The sequence below is a fragment of the Cetorhinus maximus genome, chromosome 29 (assembly GCF_964194155.1).
Source record: "Cetorhinus maximus chromosome 29, sCetMax3.hap1.1, whole genome shotgun sequence".
NCBI classification, from domain to species: Eukaryota; Metazoa; Chordata; class Chondrichthyes; order Lamniformes; family Cetorhinidae; genus Cetorhinus; species Cetorhinus maximus.
This window is the reverse complement of record NC_135907.1, coordinates 14,686,926-14,707,184: the sequence shown is the minus strand read 5'-3', so window position 1 is coordinate 14,707,184 and position 20,259 is coordinate 14,686,926. Positions and strand designations below refer to the sequence as shown.

Here is a 20,259-nt window from a genome sequence, read left to right as displayed (position 1 = left end):
AAGAAGTGGAGATGGATCCCGTCTCAAACCAGGAGCTTCCAATTGGAGGGTGGTTCATCGGCTACTGTTAGCAGCAATTTAAACCCCTCCCTAAGCCAGGTTGCGATTAGGAACCTGCAACTCTGGCTATCAGTTAATCAAGCCTGGCCAACCGAACCTGCGATCTTTGGCACAAGCTGGATGCTCAGCAAGTTTATCCCATCAGTGCCATACGGTGATATGGAGGCACCAAGTTTCAAACTGTGCGAAATTAGCCAACTGAAGGGTGAGGCACTGCACGGCGCCTGTGACTGGCCAGTGTCTTTTGGGATGCCAAAGTGAAAGACAATCTTCTGTTTCTAATCAAGGCCTGGCGACTCCTAGTGGAGGTCTGGGTGCAGAGCACATTTACACTCCCAGCACCAGAGGCCCTAACAAGCAGCAAGATCACAGAAACAGCATCACCTCCAATATTCTTCCCAAGCCACACTGCGCCCCGACTTGGGACTGGCAGCACCATTACTTCATGATGCTGAGCCGGGACCTGGGATTCCCTACAGTCCAGAACAGCAGAAGCAGAGGACAAGATGAAAGAGATAGCCAATGGTGCTAAGGGGAAGGCCCACTACCACTTTCACTGGGCAAGTTGAGATAGGGCAACAAACGCAGCCATGCTTGCCTCGTCCGAGTCTCAAAAGAATGGCGGAGAAGATTTGGCTCAGCTTGTCCCACTTCCCCCGCCCCAGTCAAACAGCACCCAAGGCTCAACAATGGTCACTGAAATATGAATCCATACTTATGCAAGGAATCAATACTAAAAAGGCAAGGACAAAGCTATCAGATTAAACGTACACAGGTCCATGTGCTGGATGATGTTGTAGCCTCATTAATTGAGTGGTGCACTCGCTCACTAGAACATGAGGGGGAAGGGGAGCTTCTCAAACCAAGTCAATTTTATACAGGCACTTTAAATGACGAACATGAATTTCACTTGGTAACCCCTCACACACAACGAACCGACGATTTATTCCATGTTTAAGACAACCACAACCAGTGCCACCATGTTGGAAATTTGGAACTCTCTTCCACAATTAGCAATCGACGCTAGATTAATTGTTAATTCGGAGATTGGCAAGCTTCCGTTAACCAAAGGCATTATGGAACATGGCTCAAAAACAGGTACAAGGATTTAGGTCGCAGATCAGCCATGACCTCACTGAATAGCAGAACAGGTTGAGGGGCTAAATGGTCTACTCCTGTTCCAACCGAAGCAGAAAGTGGACATCAGGTATCAGAGGAAGTGCTTGTGGCTACACATCAGGGGAGACTACAGATCTGTGCAGGAAAAAAAGACTGAACCCAAAACCTTATGGAGTGCACAGCTTACTAGCAGCAGCATTCACTATGCTGGCAACAACTTCCAACATTACAGCACTCAATGAACATCAGCTGAAATTTATATTTGATGCTACAGTGTGCAACTTGCACCTTATGAGTCCACAGCACAGAAGGCTGTCTACTACTCCATATATATGTGTTTATGCTCCATACAAGCCTCCTCCGACGCTTCAGCTAACCCCTTTGGCATAACCTTCTATTCCTTTCTCCTGCATGCTTATCTACCTTCCTCTTAACTACTGCTCATGAGCAAATATTATAAACATATACTTAAGCATCCATATTAATTTTTATAGTTGTAAAAGGGCAGTTAAGAGTCAACCACATTGCTGCAGGTCTGGAGTCACATGTAGGCCAGACCGGGTAAGGACAACAGATTTCCTTCCCGAAAGGATATTAGTGAACCAGATGGCATCTTTTCCCACCCCCGCCCCCACGGGGATGGTCACTATTATTGAGACTCATTAATTGAAGTTAAGTTCCACGAGCTGCCATGGTGGGATTTGAGCCCATGTCCCTAGAGCATTATAGCCTGGGCCTCTGGATTATTAGTCCAGTGACATTACCGGTAATGCCACCGCCTTCCCCACCTCATCATGCACATGAAGGAAACTGAAGAGCCACTTACCAAACTACCTGCTGATCGAGGGACACTAGTCACTTTGCCAGATGTTCAAAGGGCATGCTGGTCTGCAAAGGAGACAAGAGTGAGATGATGGTTGTAATGATCACCCTCGCAAAACAAAAGGAGTATTAAGTTTACCAATCAATGAAAGAAGTACACAAATTCAGCTATTTTCAATCAGTTCATCAGCTGGAAACAAAACATTGTCATGTTAGTGAGACCAGCCAACTGACTGGCACTCGCTTCCTAAGCACCACCACCACCCCCTGCCCACGAGCCTGACTTCCGATTCTCCTGCAGCCTGCTATTACTTGGGCAGTTTTGTTTTCTCTACCTGTTGAATTACTTTGTGAATTCCCCCAGGCCAAGTATGTGAAGACGCAAAGACAAAGGCGCCCCCCTCCCAGGTTCAGTGCCCAGTCTCTGTGCTGACCACACATGGGGGACGCACTACCACTGGCCCCAGGAATGGGCGAACGGACAGAGGGGAAAAGACTGGGTTCCTACTCCTGCTCACTATCCAATGAACCGTGCCTGAAACATGCACCTGTTGGATGAGGAAAGAATCAGGCTCAGCTGCAATAGCATGCCGGACAGTTGGTTGGAGATGCAGAGGGAGGCCAATCAGTACCCACTGGACCATACTCCAGCAGAGAGTTTATACCAACATAAACAAAAATGCACACACTTTCTATCTGGAGGAAATTTGGGTTTGAAATAAAACAGGGGGAGGCAGGTGTGTGCACATGTGCATACGTGAGAACGAGTGGGAGAATATGAAATCAAACCTATCGGACATCTGGCAACAGTTAAAGCATTTGGGTTGCTCATGATCCAAGTATTTCTGTCTTTGTGTTGCAACAACTTTGGGGTGCACCACTAGAGGGCCCCAAAGAGCTGTATGATGAGCAGCCTCCCTGCTGCGGTACTTTTACCGCACAGGTCTCACAGCAGAGGAATTAACAATACATGCAGTTAGAAGACAGATCTGTGCAGTAGCAGGCCAATTCACATTCTGTTCTGAACTGCAAAAAAAGAAAAAACACTACTTGGAAGGCAAAAAGAAAAACTTGTGACAACAGCAAAACATTGCAGATGCTCGGAAATTCAAATAAAAGGGCTGAAAATACTCAGCAGGTTTGGCATCAGCTGTGAAGAGAGAAACAGAGTTAACCTTTCAGGGTCAATAATCCTTTCCATTAGTGACCTTTCAGCAGAACTGATCTAGAACATTAAACTCTTGTTTCGCTCTCCACAGATGTTGCTTGACCTGTTTTGAGTATTTTCTGTTTTTAATTACCAACTCGTCACCCTCTCTCTGTCACTTGACTGACAACTTGACAAAACTACTTTTTTTGGCCAACTAAAGATATCCTCTTCTCGCCAGAGGAGAAGTGAGCATACTACGGTTAGCCAAAGGCTGGGGAGAAGGTTGTAAGTTAAAGTAGCCATTCTTTGTCAGGCAAAAATCAAGCTTGGCAGTGAAGGCTTCCAGAGTGCAATGGCCTGCCAGCAATCATCTACACTTATGCTAGTACTGCCATCGGACAGCAGCAAGCATTGATGGCACTGCAGTCCAGCATGAGTCAAAATTCGTGAGGCAGAAGTATCCCTTTGCAAAACAATACAGAAGTTACTGGAAGTTACAACACAACTGCTCGATTTCAACAACCCAACAGCTCCCTAACCCCAGACACTCTTGTGGTGATGTGGTGAAGTGTTGTGTCGCAACTTGCATATTGTAGTCTGGAGCTCTGGACAGCGATGGAGACTCCAATGTTCTTGCCATCAGATGGCTGGCCAGGAATCTCTCCCCGCTCTTACTGCTGGCCATTGGTAAGTGCTGGAAGGATTTGCAGGTTGGTACTCAACCTGTTTGGCCATGTTTGCAAATACAGCTTCCACGGCCATCGAGCCCTGGGATGGGACACGGACCCGGAGCTCCTGGCTCAGAGGCGGGGCCACTACCCACTGCGTCACAAGGCCTCCTCCCAGATAATCTACAAAGCTGTGAACAGTTGTACAAAGGGCAGCTTTCTAGAGGCACGAAAGGTGATACACACGTGCCTTTCCACTCCATCACTAAATGGGTCTCAGTCACTTGTTCATCAACTTCAGAGGAACGTTAAGAATCAGCCACGTGTGGGACTGGAGGCAGGTACAGGTCAGGCCTTACAAATACAGGCTTCCTTTTTTAAAAAAAAAGCCTCATGGTCCTTTTTACAGGTTTTTAAAAAATATATAAAGAATTCAATTTGTGGTGGAATTCAAAGTCGATCTCTGCATTAATCCAGGCCTCCTTTCCCGTGACGGAATCGCAACACCGCCTTTCCATGTCACCAGGCTCTCACGCCATTGCTAATCACAAGATTCAACAGCCAACGCCCTCCCGCCCCCCCCCCACCCTGCCCAAAGTTAATTAAAACGTCACGGTGACAAGGAAATGGTGGCAGCCCAGTCAGTACCTGTGATGCTGAAATGCGTGAAGCATCTTGCCGCGCCGTGAGATCAGAGGAAGAAACGTTGGCGGGAGCGCCTCGATGTAACCTCATGCTCACTTTGCGCTCTCTCTCGGCCCGAGAGATGGGTCTCGGTGAGGTATTAGCTGCAACAAAAGGAAAACACAAAGGCACTTTGTTGAATCGCATTTGTCGCACAGGAGGAAAAAAAAGGGTTTGGTTTTCTGTTCGTCAGCAGGAAACACTTCAGAGATGGCGTTTAACTGGAATGCTCTGCTTATCTGTCTCGACAAGGCCAACTTGTACTGAATGCAGAGCCAAGATGAAAGTAACTAAACCACCTCACAACAGTCTATACACCAAGCACAGTGCTGAGCTCCAGCATTCCCCTCAGAATTAAGTCTTCTACATTCACCTTCAACTCCGTAAAAAGTTTACCAATAAACCTCTTTCCTGTTCTCCTGAAGGTATTGAGCTCTGCCACATGGTTGTTTCATACTCATCCTGTTCAATATGCTGGCCAAATAGCCATACTTTTTAGCTGGGATTCTAGATGCCAGGGGGTGGCAGGGCTTGTGACACATTCTACCATGAAAGGGGGAAGGAGGAGCGTTTTGGTTTCTTATCCCGTCTCATTTGACAACTCACCCACATGCTTTTCCCTGCTCCATAGGTTCGCAGTGGGTAGCCATCAGGGTCAGATGGAGATGGTGGCATAGTGGTGATGTCTAGACGGGTAATCCAGAAGCCCAGGCTAATGCTCTTGAGGACATGGGTTCAAATCCCACCAGGGTAGCTGGTGGAATTTAAATTCAATTAATAAATCTGGAATTATAAAGCTGGTCTCAGTGATGGTGACCTTGACAACAATCAGATCGATGACTGATTGTTGTAAAGGCCCATTTGGTTCACACTAATGCCCTTTAGGGAAGGAAATCTGCCGTCCTTACCTGGTCTGGCCTACACGTGACTCCAGGCCCACAGCAATGCAGTTGACTCTTAATTGTCCTCTGAAATGGCCGAGCAAGCCACTCAGTTCAAGGGCAATTAGGGATGGACAACAAATGCTGGCTTTGCCAGTGATGCTCACCTCCCATGAAAGAGTAAAGGTAAAACAAAAACAGGAAAACAGGAATCCTGGCCAATTTCACACGTCCACAGTCCGGGTAACTGATAGAAGCTAAACCAGTCTACTGTTATGGTGGCTGAGATTAGATAATTCAGCAAACAGAGCAAGGGTGGGTCCTGGGTTTGAGACAAACAATAGCAGCAGATACAAAGAGCTTTTGTTGGAAGGCAGAACTTAAAAAAACTAATTTTCACAGAAGAATTTAAATTTAACTTTAAACTGGAATGCTTATATCACTGGAGGGTAATGACCCAATAGGGTTCTGCGGCTGCCGTGGGTCTGGAGTCACACATAGGCCAGACTAGGTGAGGATGGCAGATTTCCTTCCCTGAAGGATATTAGTGAACAAAATGCATTTTTTTTTTTTAAAAACAACAATCAACGATGGTTTCATGGTCACCATTACTGACATCAGCTTTATATTCCAGATTTATTAAGGTTATATCATACAACCTAAGATCGGTTGTCGGGAAATTACTAGAGTCTGTAATTAAGGATAAGGTGACTAAACAGCATAAACATTCAGCTGGTGGGAGAGAGCCAGCATGGTTTTGTAAAGGATAAGTCATGGTTGACGAACTTGGCAATTTTTATTTGAAGGGGTGACTAAAGTAGTGGATTAGGGACATCGATGGGCGTTATTTATATGAACTTATATCACAGAAGGTTACAGCACAGAAGGAGGCCATTCATCCCATCAGGTCTATGCCAGCTCTATGCTTAGGCAAATCACTCTTTTACAGCTGGCCACAGGCATGACATGCCTCTAATTTCCTGTGTTTCTAAGTGCCATATAAATACAAGTTGCTGTGTATGATGGGAGGCACACAATCATATTCAAGTTTGCTGATGACAACCATAGGCTGCACCTCACTCAGCTCTGACCTCATTACAATCTTGGTTCAAACATGGACTAAAAAGCTGGACTCCAGAGATGAGGTGAGTGGGACTGCCCTTGGCCATCAAGACAGCATTTGACCGAGCGTGACATCAAGGAGACCTAGCTCCTGGAGTCAATGGGAATCAGGGGGAAAACTCTCTACTGGTTGGAGTCATACCTGGAACAAAGGAAGCTGTGGTGGTTGGAGGTCAATCATCTCAGTTCCAAGACTTCACTGCAGGAGATTCTCAGGGTAGTGTCCTAGGCGCAACCATCCTCAGCTGCTTCATCAATGACCTTCCTTCTAGCATAAGGTCAGAAGCGGGGATGTTCACTGATGATTGCACAGTGTTCAGCACCATTCACGACTCCTCAGGTGCTGAAGCAGCCCATGTGCAAATGCAGCAAGACCTGGACAATATCCAGGCTTGAACTGACAAGTAGCATTCACGCCACACAAGTGGCAGGCAATGACCATCTCCAACAACAAGGAATCTAACCATCGCCTCTTCACATTCAATGGCATTAGCATCGCTGAAACCCCCGCTATCAACATCCTAGGAGTTACAATTGACCAGAAACTGAACCAGACTACCCATATAAATACTGTGGTTACAAGAGTAGGTCAGAGACCAGGAATCCTGCAGCCAGTAACTCACCTCCTGACTCCCCAAAGCCTGCCCACCATCTACAAGCCACAAGTCAGGAGTGTGATGGAATACTCCCCACTTGCCTGGATGAGTGCAGCTCCCACAACATTCGAAGCTCAACACTATCCAGGACAAAGTAGCTTGATTGGCACCATATCCACAAACATTCACTCCCTTCACCAACGTACGGTGGCAGCAGTGTGTACCATCTGCAAAGTGGACTGCAGAAACTTTCCAAGGCTCCTTAGGCAGCACCTTCCAAACCCACGACCACTACCATCTAGCAGGGCAAGGGCAGCAGACACATGGGAACACCACCATCTGGAAGTTCCCCTCCAAGCCACTCACCATCCTGTCTTGGAACTATATCGCCGTTCCTTCACTGTCGCTGGGTCAAAATCCTGGAACTCCCTCCCGAACAGCACTGTGGGTGTACCTACACCAGAGATTGCAGCAGTTCAAGGCAACAGCTCACCACCACATTCTCAAGGGCAATTAGGGATGTGCAATAAATGCTGGCATGGTCAGCGACGCCCACATCCCATAAATTAATTTTAAAACAACCTTTAGTGTAGGTAAGTGGAAGGATAACAGAGTAATTAATAGATTAGATGAATATTGAAAATATTTCAATACAAGAAAATGTAAGGTCATTCATTTTGAACTTGAAAGGATAGAACAGGGTACTTCTATAAAATGGTGAAAAGCTAGAAGCAGTGGAGGCCCACTGAAACTTTGTGGTTCCTGTGCATAGATCGTTAAAATATCATGGAACGGTACAAAAAAAGCTAGTGAATGTTGGCCTTTATATTCAGAGCACTAGGAAACAGGGGCTAGAAGTCATACTACAGCTATGCAAAGCCCTGGTTAGACCATACCTGGAGTACTATAAGCAGTTCTGGGCACCATACTTTAGGAAGGATATATTGGTCCTGCGAGGGAGGTGCAGCAAAGATTTAGCAGAATGCTACAAAAGCAAGACGCTGTAGATGCAGGGCATCAGGAATGAAAACAGAAAATGCAGCAAATACTGCAGAGGAAAGTTTGCTGAGTATTTCCAGCATTTTCTGTTTTTAACCAGAATGATATCTGAATTCCAATGGTTTAGTTAAGGAGCGATTACACAAACTACAATTGCATTTTCTGGAATTTAGAAGGTTAAGGCATAATTTGATCAAAATTTAAGAAATTAAGATCAACATAAAGGGTCGATAGAGAGAGAGAGAGACTATTTCTACTGGGGAGGCTAGGACTACAGGACACGGTCCAAAAAATTAGAGCCAGTCCTTCAGGACTTAAGTTGGGAAACACTTCTATACAGTGTAAGCTAGTTAACACACTAAATGGCAGCTGAGGCTGGGTTAATTATTAATTTTAAAATCAGAGATTGATATCTTTTAATACGTTTGGTTAACAAAACTATGGGCAAAGGCAAGTATACAGAGTTAGGTCACAGATTAGTGTTAGGAACTAGAATTAGTTTTAAGTTATATTTGTATTAAAAACTTAAAACTATAGCTTATTCTTAAGTTTTAGCTTTAAGTTTAATTTATATGTTTTATTTGTGGGTTAAAAGGGCGAAACCTGGGTCTAGTTTTATTTAGAGTTTTTCTCCAGGAGAATGTTGCCTGCAAGTCTGTGGGTTTGTTTGTACACCTGCATTTTAAATGGAGGTTTTACAACCCTTGAAGTGGCTTAGGGAAGTTAAAACAAAGTAGAGAAAAAAAAACTGTGCTGTTGCCTGGCAAAGGAGGTTCACGTAGAGAGAGAGACAGAGAGCAGAAAAGCAGTTTGAGTTTAGTTGGTCGGTGGATACCACAAGGTGAGGAAGCTAGACAGGAGAGGGAATTGCAGAGAGCAGGTTTCCCCCAAAAGAAAAGAAAGTCCCAGAAACCAGGGAGTGGGAACCAAAGAAAGTCCCAGGAAGACAAGTCACTTACAAGTCAAGGAACAAGAACAGGAATTGGGAATAGGTCCGGTTCAGTGGAAGTGAAAGCAAGGAGCAGACGGAAAGGCTCCGAATCAAAGAGAAGCAGCTGCAGGAAGCAGCCTGCGAGAAGCCAAAAGATCCGAGAAGACAGCCAAAGGCTAGTGACTCCTCACTATGGGCATGTGAAGCAGTAGTGCTCTGTTGGCACAGCTGAGTATCCAAGAGAGAGTGCGTGGAAGGCAAAGCTTGAATGCACGTGGTGATCCAGGGGAGGAAAATCGGAAGGGGAGGTGGAAACCCTGGAGGTGGATCCTTGTGGAAGGCGTCCGAGAGAAAGCTTCGTTTGGGAGAAGTTTCCAAAGCGAGTTCTTCAAGAGTGGAGATTGGAAACCCTCGCGTGAAAGGCAGAGTTCAGTGAGGCCAGGTGAGCTCCCAGTGCGACAAGCATCTGAGGGAAGCTGATGACATCTCCAGAGCAACTGTTTGGGGTGGCATCTGTCACTTAGTTTCAGAGTGTGGTGTGTCTGACCACAGGTCACCTATTGGTTTACATGGACTGTATAAGATAGCTTTTGTAACTTGTGTCATTCTTACGAATCTGTAAATATCTGTGAAGGTATAGTTGTGGGTGAAGGAGTATTGTAACATAGTTCATCTTTTCTTGTTTAATAAATGTTTTATTCTTATGTTAAAAGTTCATCAGCTGACTCCTGTGACTCTGCTCACTAGCTGTCCTCCACTTTTCTAAACAAAAAATAAAAGCTAGGCTCTATCAAGCCGGTTCCACCCCGATATCTTACTTGTCCAGGAGTATCAGCTGCGATCATAACATTAGCCATAACAGGTAACAGGTTTGAGAGGCGAAATAGCCTACTCCTGTTCCTAATTTGAGAATGGAATTTGACTCCACAACCCAAAATCTGCTGCAACAGTGCTTTCAACTGAACCGAGAGACATGTTGTGTTATGCTTTGAAAGAACTCAACCGACTGCTTAGGATCCCTGAATATCAAAAGCTGTGAATTGCTACCATATTGCAATACACGGAGAGAGAATACTGACCAGACTGCTGTGCCCGAGATGCTTGAGTAGGCAGCACCGCGTCTTGTCCATTCCGTAACCGGTTACCCACTGCCCCGGCCCCCGTTCCGGGTGGGAGGACTCGCGTGGCTGAACTGCGTGTCTGCACCACACGCTCTTCCCGTTCATGCTCCCTGCGCTCACGCTCACTTTCCTCTGGGGTCCGCCCTGCGCCCTGCAAAAATCAGGAAAAAGGTCACTGGCCCCATACTGAATGGCAATGCAATGTATTTTGGTGGGTGTGGGTTTGGAGGGAAAGAAAGGGGAAGGAAATCAAAATGTCAGGAAAAAAGAACGCATGTGCCAATTCCAGTTGACAGCAATACCCAGGCACCAAGAGCATTGGTAAATGGGTTTCAAAATCAGTTAGAACTCTTCAACCAAGAGGCAAAGCAACCAATTCACTTTCCACCCAAACCACTGACCATTCCCTCTTCCATATGCTGACTGTCCAGCTATCCCTTTCTTGAACACTTTTTCCAAGTGTCCCATCTTTTGGCTATTCTCTGTTGATCTTTAATAATTAATTCCCTCTCTATTTTGCTGGCCTATTCCAAACAAAAGACATGATTATATTGTAGTACCTCTTTTCCAAGCATGCAAGGCATTCCTCCATCACTTCGCACACAAGGTTGAGTGGGAAAGGAATGGGGGCCCAGAGCTCTGTCATTCCTCAGATATTCTCCTGTGGGGTGTGCAGATCTAATGCCTGGGACCAAGCACTTACTGATTGATGCCAAACATGTGGTTAGTGTAAGGGGTGGGGGGGGCAAGGCTAGCGATGGGAGAATTTGGGATTTTTCCATGGGAAATATTAATAAAAGGGCGAATTTAAAAAAAACATGGGTGCTGTAGGTAAAGGATGGGGGAAAGCTAGTGTTCAGGGCTATGCTGCACGGGGACTGTTGGTCGAGGTACACGGATTGTCAACACTTGAAGTAAAAGCCATTCGACAACGAATCACCTTGAGGTGAATCACCAAACCCTCTGCATAAGAAGCTGAACTGAAGAATTTCACACTGCAATTACTCAGAGGCATGTGACTTGGCAGCTTAACTAAAAATAAACAAGACAAATCGGTGGCCGGTGACCAACGGGGACGAGTTTCTCTTTACTGTTGGGATGGTTCCTTTTGGATCGCAATGGTTGGGCCTCCGGGTATAAAAGTGGGCTTTAACGTATTACAGCACAAAGAGATCCCTTCCCCATTTAAACACATTACTCTGCTTTCTAAATGTAAAGATATCATTTTTCAGCTTTTTATTTATATGGACAGCAGCACTTCAACATATAATTGTCTATTAAAGAAAAGCTTGCATTTGTATAGTGCCTTTTACAACCATAGAGCATCCCAAGGCACTTGATAGCACAGCCACTATGAGCATCGTAAGGGCCTACAATATGAAAACGGCTAGATAATATATTTTTAAAAAACAATATTGTCGGTTGCGTTGGACAGGACATCAGAGAGAACTACCCTGTTCTTCAGTCCGGACCTCTGTTCTGAAGTCTAATTCTAAAAGATAACACCTCAGACAGTGCAGCACGCACTCAGTACTGTGCTGTATTCTGGGCCTAGATTTTGCGCTCCAGTCCCTTAAGTAGGACTTGAACCCACAACCTGACTTGGAGACAAGTGTGCTGCCCAAGCCACAGCTGCCTCATGGTTAAGCATAGAGACGCCTGGAGGTTGCTATAGGTGCAATGTAACTTTATGTTCCTGCCTGGTATTCCTACAGGAGTTGCTGCAGCTCAAAGTAAGCGTGGTGCACATGAAATGCTTCAAGGCGTCCCAAGAAAGGTGTTGACACTATATAAAAGCACAATTTTCTTGCGGTTAACATTCCAGACGGAAAAAAAAAAATCCGCCAAATTTACACACTTAACACATTTAACAATGTGCCTGCACTTACAAACTTCAGCATGTTCCAATCAAAGACGTAGTCGTATGAGAAGCCCTGTCGGTGGAATAAGTTCCTGAAAAGCTGGCGCAGGTACGAGTAATCGGGCTTGTCGTCAAAACGTAAGGAGCGACAGAAGTTCAGGTAGGTAGAAAACTCAGCTAAGAGGGGGAGGGAAGGGGGGGAAAACAAAAAGATTAGGATCACAGAAACACAAACAGGCCTGTGAAGACCACAGCGATAAACACTATGTAAGAGGATCTGAAGTGATGAGCAATAATAGTGGACAGGGGCGGGTAGGGTGAAAGGAATCAAGGGACGTGGGGGGAAAAGAAAATGCACAGACTTAGCCCACAATCTGCAAAGTTCTCTCCCACCCACCCCACAAATCATATAGCAATCGACTTCAACTGAAAAACTAAATGTTGAACAGAAAAGTTGGGGGGGGGAAGCAATGCAAGGCTTCAGAGGATTGAAGACTGAACGGACTTTCTAGTTCAGAGGATCTGGGAAAAGACTGGCAAGTAGGACCAAGCAATCAATCTAGGATTGCACTGCAGGGGCGTCGACTTGCAAGGTGAAGGAGGAAGAATAAGGGAGCAGCACAGAAATCGGGATAGCTTTAAGTAGCAATAAGAAACAACAGTTCAAATCACCATAAATCTGGAGAAACAAATTTATCTTTTGCAGGACTTTCAGCTCTATCCAATCTATAGTAAAAGCAATGCAATCAGGAAAAGGCACTTAAAAATACTCTGAAAACATGACGACAGCTGTAGGACCAATGTTAAAAAATGCAAAAGGTTAAATTCACCCATGTGCATTACGAACTGTATTTACCAGGAAATTGCCTCCTAGCATTACTATGGGAAGTTGAGACATAAAAATTTATAAGTTAAGGAGCAATTCAGAAACTTGCCCCACAGAATCAGAGCCTGCAATCTCATCGCAACACAGATATTTAAGAAAAAAAAATCACAACAGGAAATGCATACCAATATGTAGTTTATACCTATAGCAACCCAATACATCAGGGTAGGTGAAGCCAGTGGAGTTACTATATATTACTCGGGCATTCAAAAACATTGCAATATTTGGTATTAAAGGACAAAAAAAAAAGCACTGGCCAGAAGAATAATACAGGCAGGCGTTTCATGCCAGCTCAGCAACAGTTCTGCCATGTTAGTGTTGGAACCAGGAATTATATGCAGCTTAATTGTACTAACCAAGACTGAATGAGGAGTTCGGTTCGGCACTTCTGGTGTTAAGACGACATCACGTCACCATGCCTTGCATTCACCGACATTATGTCAGGTTAAAAATGACGGTGACTTCCTTACAGCATGCCTGGCATCAATTCAATTAACAGGCTGCCAGACTCAAAACTGGCGACATGGTAAACTCTCTGCCAACATGGGCCCATCTGTCAAACAGCTCAGCATGCCACTGAAAACCTAAATTGGTTTACTTCTGGGTCAATAGCAAGGCAATTCAAGTAGAACAACCTGACTCTGGAGCATGATTTGGAGGTGTGGAGTAACGTGGAGGAGCCTGTGGAGAATTGCATCAGTGCCCCACTGTAGGCTGTGCTAAAGGAAAATTATCGTGTGAGCTATACCCAAGGCACACATTGTTTGGTGCTGTACAAAGCTATACAGGTCAAAAAGATCAATTCCCCCACGTGTGCTGAGTTCAGAGTTATTAGCTGGAGCAGCAATACACACTCATATTTAATGTAAAAATGGAAAAGCCATGCTGACGCACTCGCGGGTTCCAGGGCACAAAGAAAGGAACTGCAGGAAGGAAATGCCAAGGTTTCTGCTTGCGATCGCTACCCAGTGACCGGGCTGCAAAACCAGGCGCAGCGACAGAATCAGGGCACAACTGGGTTTGACTGCGATGTTTTTCATGATTGACAAGCCTCATCTATGAAGGGCAGCTACCTGGGCATGGCATTGGAGGGACACCAACACCCAGAGTGTCACCAGGAGAGGGGTGGAGCATGGCGGAACTAATCCACGTAGATCTTAAAACCGGCTGTCGTTCCTACATTATGGAACAGCAGCAACCATTTTATACAGGAACCGCAGGCACTTACACGGATAGCTCTTGCACAATACTTCGATTGGAGTCGACATCTTTTTCTCACTGATGCGCTCGTACTTCTGCCGTTTTGTGGCTGCTTTGAGTCCCTGCCATGGCAACGAGCCCAAGTTAAAATACATCAGGACGTAACCCAGTGACTCCAGGTCATCACGGCGGCTTTGTTCTGTGGAGATTTTTTTTATTTAAAAAGTCAGGAGCTAAGATTTACTTAGAATAACTAGCAGTGGTATTAAGGGATTACCCCTCTTAAACCCACTACCCCAAATGTTTGTGAAAAAGCATCTCTCAATTCCCCACATCAAACATTTCTACAGTACTTTCTTCTTGTGTTTACAGCATAAAACTTTGAACAAGACCAGTCAGTCAATCCGGCTCGCCACTTCTTCAGTCCATGCATGGCAACAACTGATGTTGGCATGCATGGACTCCCTCACTTCCCCTCCCACCCACCCAAGATACCAATTTTCTCCTGCTAACTTTTCTCATCCATTAGTAGCATTGGAACCCTCGAATCCCGTTTCTCAGTAGGTACTACATTGGTCACACAACAACCACTTGCTCACCGATGCCCAGATGAGTGTTGATGGAGGCGTATCGTGCTGTGCCGGTCAGATTCTTGTTTTCCCGGTACGGGATATGTTGGTGAGTCCGTGCATCACGGTACTTCTTGGCTAGGCCAAAGTCAATGATATAAACCAGGTTCCCCTTCTTGCCCAAGCCCATGAGGAAGTTGTCTGGTTTAACGTCACGGTGGATGAAGTTTTTGGAATGAATGTACTCAATTCGACTGATCTGGGAAAAATAATTAAGCCAAGAGTACAAAGAATCAAATCATTGACTCAATAATCTGCTCCTTAATACATTCGCCTACAAGGATGCACCAACCTGATCCTTACATTAATTTGCTTCTAGTGACAGACTCTCTCTTTTAAAAAAAACTTGTCACAACAGTCTTGGCCCATCGTTTACCAATGTTTCAGGAACTGAAACCTCTACATTTCCTGCAGGTCGACGTGCTTCCACATTACTGGTTCTGCTTGGGCACTTGGAAATCAAGAAGCAATTCTGCATTTCAAGTTTCAGAATGGTTCTCATTTAGTGTTTTTTTTAAAATGGAAGAGTTTTAAGTTATTAGCACAAGGAAGGAGACAAGTACAGTCTCAGCCCCTGGCCTGCGAAGAAACAGTGTCAACAACTTTGCAGCTAGGAGTGTATGAGCAACATGAAACTAGATTCTGATAGGGTGTAATTGGTGGCTGTGACTGCTGCTTTTGCTTTCCTTGCATTCCATCTCCTGTTACTCAGTTCACTGTTGTTCATCAATTATCATTTCTATAGCTTGAATGAACAGATTTGGTGCAAGGATGGTCTGTCGGCTGTTCCCCAGCATCAGGGGGCAAGCGATAAAGACCTGCATTTATATAGCACATTTAAAAGCGGAAGTACTGATAATGCGCTTCACTGGAGCGCAAGCAGACATCATGGAACTACAGAGTTAACTAAAATTGGGGGGTGGGGGTGCAGAGAGAGAGAGAGAGAGAGAGAGAGAGAGAGAGAGAGAGAGAGAGAGAAGTTGAAGGAGGTTGCAGACGTAGGGATGGAGAGTACATATTAGGATTTAAAACAGGCGTTGTCCGGCTATGAGCTGAGCTAGGTATGTGAGGACAAGGGTAACAGGCAACTCTTTTGAGTACAATCACAGTTCTTGGTTTCCGGGAGTGGGACATGAACCCACAACCTTCTGATTCAAAGGCGAGGGTGCTATGAACTGAGCCACAGCTGACACCTCACTATCGATTGTGCAACTCTTTCGAGTTATCAACAGTTCGCATGTAACTCTTTCGAGTACATTCACAGTTCTTGGTTTCCAGGAGTGGGACATGAACCCACAACCTTCTGATTCAAAGGCGAGGGTGCTATGAACTGAGCCACAGCTGATACCTCAAGGGTAACAGGCAAATGGGACAGAGTTAGGACACAACATAATGAGATTGTGCCAGCACAAATACTCAACCACAATGCATTCTACCCCTCCCCATTTTCCAGCTACATACTAAAATTCTGAAAATCCATACCATCTGGTCTGCAAGGAGGAGCACGGTCTTCAGACTGAACTTGCGCGAGCAGAAATTGAAAAGGTCTTCGAGACTAGGACCCAGCAGCTCCATCACCATCACGTTGTAATCTCCCTCTGCGCCACACCATTTAATCGAGGGAATCCCAACTGCAGATAACAGAACCCAAAAACATGCCAGGTTACCATCAGGTACACGTTACAATTGTAAAGGAAACAGCAAGTTAAAAATGAAAAAAAAAAGTGTTCATTAGAGAGCTGCACAACTGCCAGCAGCTACAAGAAGACTTGGCTGCGGCTTCAGTCACTACAGCATCCACCTACAATCCAGTTCTAAACTGCACAACTGACATGGGTTTGGGGGGGGGGGAAGGTGGGGGGTGGGGGAGGTGCAGGGAAGGAAAATGACCAAGGGGTTACTAATGCCCACAGAAAATCCAAGCTTGTCAGACACATTAGCAACCCTTTTGCAATCAAAATTCAGTGCTGAGCACATTCGTGTGTGCAAACTGCAGTTCAGAATGATGTAATTGTGCCAGCTGGACTGCTGCAGTACGGTTTAACAACATCTTAAAAACAAAACACATGCATATGTCACAGAGACCATGTGCCTGGGCATGCGAGGCTTAGAACAGGAAATGACATGCTGAAATATTTTGATCTGGAAACCCTCAGGTACTGGGATAGGCACTCTGAAGGAAGCTCTGCTGTTTTATTGCCTAGTGATGACATTTTAGAAAAAAAAATATTGTTGAGATTAGTTCCTCGGCATCCTGCATCCCAATAATTTAAAATAGTCAGCTAGTGTCAAGTCAACTGTTAGAAACATTTAGCTTCTCTTGTCATTGTTTGATCATCATATTAACCTTGCGCAGGGTTCGACATTTAGATCAAAAAGCTACGCACATGCGCACACACTCATCCCCCTTTTAACTACCAGAAAATCCCATGCATAGGAGAGATATATATCTGCACAAATTGGGGGCGCAGAGGAGAATCTTCATTCTAGCTAAATCTTATTGCCTTCATTATGGTGGATGATTGTCATAATTTCCTGATTGCACCCCAAAATTATTTCGCCAAATCAAAAACATCACTGGCCAACAAACCCTCCCTGCTGACACTGAAGCCAAATGACCTACTCCCGCTCCTATTTCTTACGTTCCTATGTTCAAGAGACACAGAGTCAAGCTTACACACACACACACCCCTAGTCAAGTCCTTTTGTACAACACCACAAAAACTGATACCATCTGGATACAAAGCGAGTTTTATTTTCAACATAAAGTCAATACCTGGCTAATGACCAAAAATTAACACACATGGAAACTGCACAGTTAGCTGAACTACCACACTGTCATTCCCAACTCTGCAACCCATTCTAATTAGATTACAACATTCCAGTCCTACCATACCTGCCTGTACTCCCATACCTGGCCAAGCCTTTGATCACCAGCCGTCTTGGTGTGCTTTTTAGCACTCAGTTCTGTTAAACACTTCTTTTATCCCCCCTTGTCAAAGGCACTTTGTAAATTTTGTAGCACTGACACTGGGGCAGAGTTGAGAGAGAATCTACCTGCTGCTCAACTTTAGGTTTAATTCCCAGGATATACCAATCTTCAGTCTGCCCAGCAAAAGTATTTAAAAAAACTGAAAAACACATATGCTTGACAAGTCACATGCCATTTTTAAAGGGCTCAGATACAAAATACTGTTAGTTAGCACTTTCAAAATAGAATTTCAATTAAACCCCAAGGAGGGATAAAAGCAAATGCTAAAATTAAAGAAACACAGGAAAGGCTGAACACATACAGGGCAAATAACATGTGAACGACTAAAGAGGTGTGCATCTTTCATCAATTCTGAAATTTTTTCCTCTGGTTTGCTGTGTAATTTTAACATGTTATTTATATTGGTCAGGATTTAATGTAGTCTGGTAGCGGTAAAATGAATTTGTGGAACTCATTTTGGTGCTGTTGGAGCCAGTGTGATGGAAGAGGAAATGAAAACCCATTTCTAAAACATTAACAACCCTTGTACATCCATTTTAAAAACCTCACTATCAAATTATGAACAATGCAGAAACTTAAATACTGCATGTGTTGCATTCAGAACTAGAAAGATCATAGATTGATGGGATAAATTACATAGTACTTAGAGCACAGAAACAGGTAATTCAGCTCAAATAATCTATGGTGCTCATGCTCCACATAAGCCTCCACCCCATGAGCAAATCCTTCCATTTATTTATTTCTAACACATTTTCTTCTCACATAGCTCCTGATATAGTTCATGCCCAAATGCAGCAAGACCTGGACAACATTCAAGGTTGGGCTGATAAGTGGCACTGGAAGAAGCAGCTCCACAAATATCCCCGTCTTCAATGATGGGGGAGCCCAGCACTTCAGTGTAAAGGTTAAGGCTGAAGAATTTGCAACAATCTTCAGCCAGAAATGCCAAGTGGATGATCCATCTCCGCCTCCTCCAGTGGTCCCCAGCATCATAGGTGCCAGTCCTCAGCCAATTCGATTCACACCACCTGATATCGAAAATGGTTGAAGGCACTGAATACTGCAAAAGCTACAGGCCATGACAATATTCTGGCAATAGTAAAGACTTGTGCTCCAGAACATGCCACACCCATAGCCAAGCTGTTCCAGTACAGCTAAAACACTGGCATCTACCGAGCAATGTGAAAAATTGCTCAGGTAGGTCCTATACACAAAAAGCAGGACAAATCCAACGTAGCCAATTACAACTCATTCTATCCTTGATCATCAGTAAAGTGATCAAAGGGGTCATCAACAGGGCTATCAAGCAGCACTTGCTTAACAATAACCTGCTCACTGACGCTCAGTTTGGGTTCCACCAGGGCCACTCAGCTCCTGACCTCAATACAACCTTAGTTCAAACATGGATAAAAAGAGCTGAACTCCAGAGGTGAGGTGAGAGTCACTGCCCTTGACATCAAGGCAGCATTTGACCAAGTGTAGTATGAAGGAGCTCTAGCAAAACTGGAGTCAATGGTAATCAGGGGGAAAACTTTCCGCTGGATGGAGTCATACCTAGCACAAAAGGAAGATGGTTGTGGTTGTTGGAAGTCAATTATCTCAGTCCCAGGACATCACTGCAAGAGTTCCTCAGGGTAGCATCCTAGGCCCAGCCATCTTCAGCTGCTTCATCAGTGACCTTCCTTCCATCATAAGGTCAGGAGTGGGGGTGTTCGCTGATGATTACACAATGTTCAGCATGATTCACAACTCCTCAGATACTAAAGCAGTCCATGTTCAAATGCAGCAAGACTTGGCCAATATCCAGGCTTGGGGTGACAATTAACATTCACGCCATACAAGAGGCGTGTAATGACCATCTCGAACAAGAGAGAATCTAGCCATCACCCCTCGGCATTCAATGGTATTACTATTCCTGAATCCATGATCAACATCCTGGGGGTTACCATTGACCAGAAACTTAACTGGGCTAGCCATATAAATACTGTGGCCACAAGGGCTGGTCAGAGGCTGGGAATTCTGCAGAGAGTAATTCACCTTCTGACCCTCCAAAGTCTATCCACCATTTACAAGGCACAATCAGGAGTGTGATGGAATACTCACCACAGGCCTGGATGAATGCAGCTCCAACAGCACTCAAGAAGCTTGACACCATACAGGACAAAGTAGCCCACTTGATTGGCACCCTATCCACTACCTTCAACACGTACTCTTCCCACTGCCAACAGTGGCTACATCTACAAGATGCACTGCAGCAACACACCCAGGCTCCTTAGATTGCACCTTCCAAACCCACTACCATCTAGAAGGATAAGGGCAGATGTATAGGAACACCACCACCTGCAAGTTCCCTTCCAGGCCACACAGCACCGTGGCTCGGAGCTATATCGCCATTCCTTCAATGTCGCCAAGTTAAAATACTGAACCTCTCCCCAAAAGCACAGTGGGTGTACCTACACCATATGGATTTCAGTGATTCAAGAAGGTGACTCGCCACCACCTTCAAGGCAATTAGGGCTGGGCAATAAAAATGCTGGC

The 20,259-nt window shown here is 45.0% G+C and overlaps 1 protein-coding gene across 3 annotated transcripts in view; it reads right to left on the bottom strand.

Annotated features, from left to right (window-relative positions):
• Window positions 1-20,259, bottom strand: part of LOC144669275 (casein kinase I) — a 72,058-nt gene that overhangs the window by 1,303 nt on the left and 50,496 nt on the right. For all 3 annotated transcript variants that reach the window (XM_078531605.1, XM_078531607.1, XM_078531606.1), the window contains exons 4-10: window positions 16,212-16,360; window positions 14,700-14,928; window positions 14,129-14,299; window positions 12,043-12,191; window positions 10,112-10,304; window positions 4,468-4,607; window positions 2,006-2,067 (exon numbers count right to left, since the gene is read on the bottom strand). In XM_078531605.1, the coding sequence (XP_078387731.1) occupies window positions 2,035-2,067; window positions 4,468-4,607; window positions 10,112-10,304; window positions 12,043-12,191; window positions 14,129-14,299; window positions 14,700-14,928; window positions 16,212-16,360 (1,064 nt within the window). In that variant the 3' untranslated portion in view covers window positions 2,006-2,034. The remainder of the gene's footprint in view (window positions 1-2,005; window positions 2,068-4,467; window positions 4,608-10,111; window positions 10,305-12,042; window positions 12,192-14,128; window positions 14,300-14,699; window positions 14,929-16,211; window positions 16,361-20,259) is intronic.